Source organism: Lolium rigidum, chromosome 6, assembly GCF_022539505.1.
Source record: "Lolium rigidum isolate FL_2022 chromosome 6, APGP_CSIRO_Lrig_0.1, whole genome shotgun sequence".
In the NCBI taxonomy this organism is placed as follows: Eukaryota; Viridiplantae; Streptophyta; class Magnoliopsida; order Poales; family Poaceae; genus Lolium; species Lolium rigidum.
This window is the reverse complement of record NC_061513.1, coordinates 332726434-332731976: the sequence shown is the minus strand read 5'-3', so window position 1 is coordinate 332731976 and position 5543 is coordinate 332726434. Positions and strand designations below refer to the sequence as shown.

The 5543-nt window shown below is 43.6% G+C and overlaps 1 protein-coding gene across 1 annotated transcript; it reads left to right on the top strand.

The window, feature by feature from the left end:
• The first annotated feature begins 386 nt into the window (after positions 1-386).
• Positions 387-4849, top strand: LOC124665997. The gene is made up of 3 exons (XM_047203351.1): positions 387-504; positions 587-738; positions 4509-4849. Exons 1-3 carry the CDS (start codon positions 408-410, stop codon positions 4587-4589), a joined length of 330 nt encoding a protein of 109 aa, XP_047059307.1. The 5' UTR covers positions 387-407; the 3' UTR covers positions 4590-4849.
• The last annotated feature ends 694 nt before the right edge of the window (positions 4850-5543 follow it).

The window sequence follows — 5543 nt, the reverse complement described above, 5'->3', positions numbered from 1 at the left end:
GGGGGACTTGTTGGTCGTGATGTAGTGTCGTCGGTGAGCGGGGCTACATCATCCTTCCACGTCAGAGTCGAGATCCTTCCACGTCAGAGTCGAGATCCTTCCACGTCAGAGTCGAGCACACATCAGCGTCGACCGCGCCACGTCGTATGGGTGAGTGGCGCCGCTCGCATGGACGCCACACAGTGAGGTGTGACGCCGATGGGAGGGGCACCACACAAAATGGTTAGATGAGTGAAATAATTTTGCCGCAGGGTCACTCTGTGCTTTTCTTTCAGAAAAGTGTTACTTTTGTGTAAATCGCCCACAGTTGCAACCATTCTGGGCCTCTCTTTTAGGCCCAACTAAAGCATCGAGATTCAGAAGCCCATACACCACACAACCCTCGCCTCCAGCTCCCTCTCTCCCCCATGGCCGCCATCGCGTATGCGTCCCATGTGCGCCGCCTCCTCCTCCACCCCGGCGCCGGAGCTCCGGCGAGGTCCTTCTACGCCCAGCCCTACCAAGGTACGCCTTCCTCCCCTCTCATCACCAACCTCCTTCGTTCGTTTCGCTGAGCAGAGTTCAACTCCTGCGCGCGCGCGCGCAGCCAAGGTCGGCGTGGTGGAGTTCCTGAACGGGGTCGGGAAGGGCGTGGAGACACACGCCGCGAAGCTGGAGGAGGCCGTGGGCGGTGATCTCCAGAGGCTGCTCGAGACCCGCACGCTGCGGCTCAAGAAGCTCGGCGTCCCCGTCAAGCACGTGCGTGCCCTCACTTTTCCTGATAATCCTTCTGATTTAGCTTGACAAATAATCATCCGGCCTTGTAGATGACTATTTAGGTGGAATTAGCTGTGAGCTACTTCTTGTGGTATTTTTATTTTCGCACAAGGCTTGATGTGGTTGCTGGCTATGGTAGTTTCCCCTTCTTTGTGCATTTCGTTGTGTAAATGGCTAAATGTAGATATTGGTTAGGTTTTGTTCTCATTGGTGATGGTTGGATACAAGTCATGGGGTTAGTTTTGTATTAGATGGTTCGTGTGTACGTGCGACGAATAGCATCCGATTTTCTGGTTAGATTCGCGCACAAACCCAGGGAATTTTGTTTTGTAGGAAACTTGCAATCACTTTGGTTCCTGCCCAACAGTCCAAGCTAAACCCTGAAAATACAGTATTCTCAAAATTCAGTAAATAATCCTCATTTGATAATTCACAGCACTTTGTTTTCTGAAAACTCCACCATGCCAGGTTGTATTTTAAGAAGTGTGAAAAATAGTGACGGTTCAACACATACCAGGAACGTAGCATCCCGCAGAAAAAAAAAAGCCTCATATGGGGAATCCATATGAGGAACATGAGTGCTGTGTTATTATAAAGGATGCAAAATATCTAACTTGACAATGCCTCCAGAAATAACAAGGCCGTTAATCTGAGAAAATGCACACCCCTTCCCATCCATAAATGTTTTGAGATCCTGCTGTGGTTTAATCCATGGAGATTTTTTCTAGTTTGTAGCACTTTGAGAGAAAATTAAATAGATTTGATGCTGAACTGGCTAGAATAAATGGGAAAGAACTAAGCTTAACTTATCTTGATAAATTATAGGTGGAAATGGGCCATAATCCTTCCTTCAACTTCTAGGCTGTTGTTTCCATGGGCATTAAGAAGTCATGTACTTGTTCTTTTGATGCATTTAAACTATGTAGGAATCATATTTGGACTTAGAGGATGAGGTGAACACATTTGCAGTCCAATAACAGCATTTGGGTGCAGAACTAACTTATGAAGTAGGTAAAGTCATCTTTATTGCCTAGAAGTAAAAAAAATCTTGTTTCTGAATACCTTTGAGTTAGCTCCTGTTCAATTAGTGGCTAGTGTACTGACGTGCGTGGAGTGTCATACTGGTATTTAGGGTTTTCTCAGTGCATTTTCTTGTAGCACGCTATCCTAAGAGTTATATGATCTTAAGAGACAAATATCCAATGCATTCTCTCTTAAGTGTTGTCTCTTAGAGGAGTTCCATTTAATAGCTTTAGGGATCCTAATTGCATGTCAATATTTTAGTCCATTTGTGGTATGGATGAACATATCTTCATCTTTGACACGCAAGGATATGTTAAATTCGTAATCACAAATTTCTTAGTAAAAATTGGTACTTTGATGCCCCCATTCCTAAAAACTCAAAAGGCAGCCATAAACAAAAGGGATCTAGGGACTATTACCCCAGCCCTCTGTTAGTTCCGAAGTGTAGTATGTGTCAAGACTGTCATATAAACTGATGTTTTCCTGGCATAGGTTACTGTAGTATGACTTATCCAATTTCATGGCAGTTCCTTGCACAGGCTGTAGATTCTTTGAATTGGAATGTACAAAATGAAATTGAAATTCATAGTATACTAGAGCTTTGTCTATTTGACTCTTAAAAATGGAGCTACCGTCACCGCTATGTTCTCGGGACAAGATAAGATCTCGAGTAAGATTTCTCATGAGGATCAGTGTGGCAAGGATCGGTCTAGGTTTGAGGCGTTTCGCCTAAGAGAGCCATTGAATCTCAGCATGGCCAGAGTGCTCCGCAAAAGACAAAAGTTTATTAATTTATTAAAAAGAATAATGGTATCTTATGAACTCTTAGATTAGAGGCATTTCTAAGCATTCACTTTCTTTCTCAGAAAACATAATAAAGTCTTAAGTCCAGTCAAATCAAATTGAATATCTTTATTTTCATGAAAAAATTGGGTCTATCAGTCACATTTAGGGAAGAGGCAATACATAAGTATTATTCATAAAGGCAATACATGAGATATCTCTACACACCACACCTTCACTTGATACATGAGATATCTCTACACACCACACCTGAAAAGAAAATACTGAACAATACAATACTTATGCTCACTACACTCTTGATCAGGAAGTACCAGCTCCTCATAAGTGAGACAACAGAACAGAAGTAGAAGCTACCGGATTCACGCCCGCTAAGAAAACCTCTTCTTCTTTAGATCCTGAAAAAACGAAAATAAGTAAGAAGGAGCAGTAGTAGTAGGAAGACTTAAGTGACTTCGTTCATTTACGTTGAGATAGACGAGTAACTACCTTTTTCTATTTTCGTTTCTACGGTTGGGCAGCCGCCGCCACGATGAGCTCTTGCTGTTCTTCCAGCAGCGCCCTCTTACTGTTTTCAAGAATGTTGAGTATTTTCTCTGGGAGAGCGATATCAAAGTTTCTGTTTGCAGTTCCTTGTCTATGCATGCATCTAGTGAAACATACATTTAGTCTTTAGCTTCCATAGTATCAGCTAGATAGGCATGAAACCAATCAGGTTCCAGGTAAAACTACGGGCTATATACCTTGATTGATTTCATATCTTCCACAGCTTATTTTGAGTGCCCATCAGCATACCCATGTATAGTACAGTAGTTAGGCTTAATTAGAGAGAATTTCAACAAGTGAAAAGATGCATCGGCTAGCCAGAATCAAAATTTCCACAAGCACTCTGGAATTTAAAACTGCAACAGCATTCTCCCAGGAAAGCACATCTGCAGAAGCAAAGCACATATGCAAGAGAAGAACTAAATCAAAACACATCTGCAATTATTCATGGAGCAGTTGAGCAGGATCGTCACTCCCACTTGCAGCTAGCACTCCATGTCTCGGACTAGTTCATCTCCCTCCGATCATATTCAGATACATTGGGTACATGGATCATATCGTTGTCCTCGCACAGGTGGATGCGGCCTGTCGGCAGCGACAGCTTTTTTAGGAGGCAGCAGGCTGGCGGCAAGGGGTAGAGCTGACGCCGACGGCTAGGAAATCACGGAGGAATGGGCCAGGAGAGGCAGAAGGGATGCGAGGAGGGTGGGGGTGGCTTCTTAGGGGAGGCAAGGGAGGGTGCTGGCGCAGGTGATGCAACAGCGAGGCGAGCGGTGGATGGGATGCAGGGAGGGAGCTGGCGCAGAGCGGAGACGGCAGCGACTCAACCACAGTATTCAGTTGTTCACAGTGACAGAAAAAATAAGAAAATAAGGGAGGGAGAAGCTGCACATTGATTATGCTATCTGTGCCAAGAGAGGAGCTAAGAGCCGTATCTGTGCTAACATACAACTTCCTTCTCTTCATTAACTTGTGAGAGGCCTTAGTCGGTTGTGATGTTTCCTAGGGAGTAGGTAACTTGTAAATTTACGGATAACATTCAACATGTTCTTATGTCACAAAAATCTATTAGATATTTCAGTTCCTAGTAATACTTGTAGCAGTGTTCTAGATAGCAGCACTTAGAAGCGCGCATATGTGCACTAAAAGCATTTCAAATAATCCACATATCCATATTGTAACCCACACAAATTTTCAAAGATGGTTCACAGCTTGTTAATTGCTACTGTAAATTGCCACTATAACATTGAATATGAGTTCAACTGGTTGAGTCCTTACTGTATATGCAATTTCCTTTTTTTCATGTGATTAATATATAAGAGAATTATGTTTGTATTCAATTACTGATTTCCCCTATTTTGGTTGCTTTTGCCTTGGTGCAGAGGAAGTTGATTTTGAGTTTTGCTCACAAGTACCGTCTTGGTCTCTGGAAGCCCCCAGCAGAAGCCAGGAAAGCACAATGAAGTTGGTTTGTTTCTGAAGTGCCCACATCGAAAACTGTGTGCTGATATTGGGTTGAAGCATGTTTTGGGACACTGAATAGTTGTGTTCATTTCGATGCCAGTCAGAATGTTGTCTGATACGCTGTTGTGCGGATCCAACCAATAACTGGCTCCTCTCGATGGTGCTCTTTTGTAGTATTTCTCTTTGTTAAGTTTTGTCTAGAATTTCTCCTTGTTAGAGGAAAGCATCATCACTGTGTTATAAAATCATTTGTCTCAAATATTTTGCTTCCCCTGTGGTAATCCTATGCCCTTATTGATCAAAACAGAACATGAGTATATGTTTTCATCAGTATTTCATTTGGTCCCAGCAAACGTTGGATTAACCAGGGAGCTGGAGTATATAGGACAATCTTGGAGCATGCACGTGATAGATGCAGTTTCATGTAAACGTTGTAAGAAGTGTTAAGGATTTTCGGTGGAGAGAACCCGAAGTGTTGGTGGCATCAGGACTTTCCCGGTTCGGCACAAGTCAGAGCCCAGAACCCATGCCATTGATTCTCTGTGCCATCTTGGCCGTCATGAGCTGCTTAGTGATATATAGTCCCAAAGCTCCCTATTCCTGATTGAATGATGAGTTCAAATTCCAACAAAACCCGTGCTATTATGGCGTTGCAGTTCACCTCCACGCTCTTCATCCGCACTATGCTGCGCAGCGTCGCTCCTTGAGGCGCTCGATCACTGGACACTGGAGGAACATGGCTCTCTCCTCCGGCCGCGCTGGCCCTCCACGCTATCCTTCCAGTACTTGGTCATCTTCTGTCTTTTTTCTTCTTTTCGAAATGGGGTGTACCCGGCATCTGCACCGGTCGATGCACACAACATTTTATTAAAAAACTGAATATTCAAAGTTTACAATGCAAGGATCAACGAGGGTTGATACAAAAATCAACCATCGAAAAAAGAGAAGACTGC

Excerpts from the sequence above, each read along its gene's own strand:
- LOC124665997 (XM_047203351.1), top strand. The coding sequence starts at position 408 with ATGGCCGCCATCGCGTATGCGTCCCATGTGCGCCGCCTCCTCCTCCAC. Across the intron at positions 505-586 it reads CTACGCCCAGCCCTACCAAG|CCAAGGTCGGCGTGGTGGAG; the intron begins GTACGCCTTCCT and ends GCGCGCGCGCAG. Across the intron at positions 739-4,508 it reads TCGGCGTCCCCGTCAAGCAC|AGGAAGTTGATTTTGAGTTT; the intron begins GTGCGTGCCCTC and ends GCCTTGGTGCAG.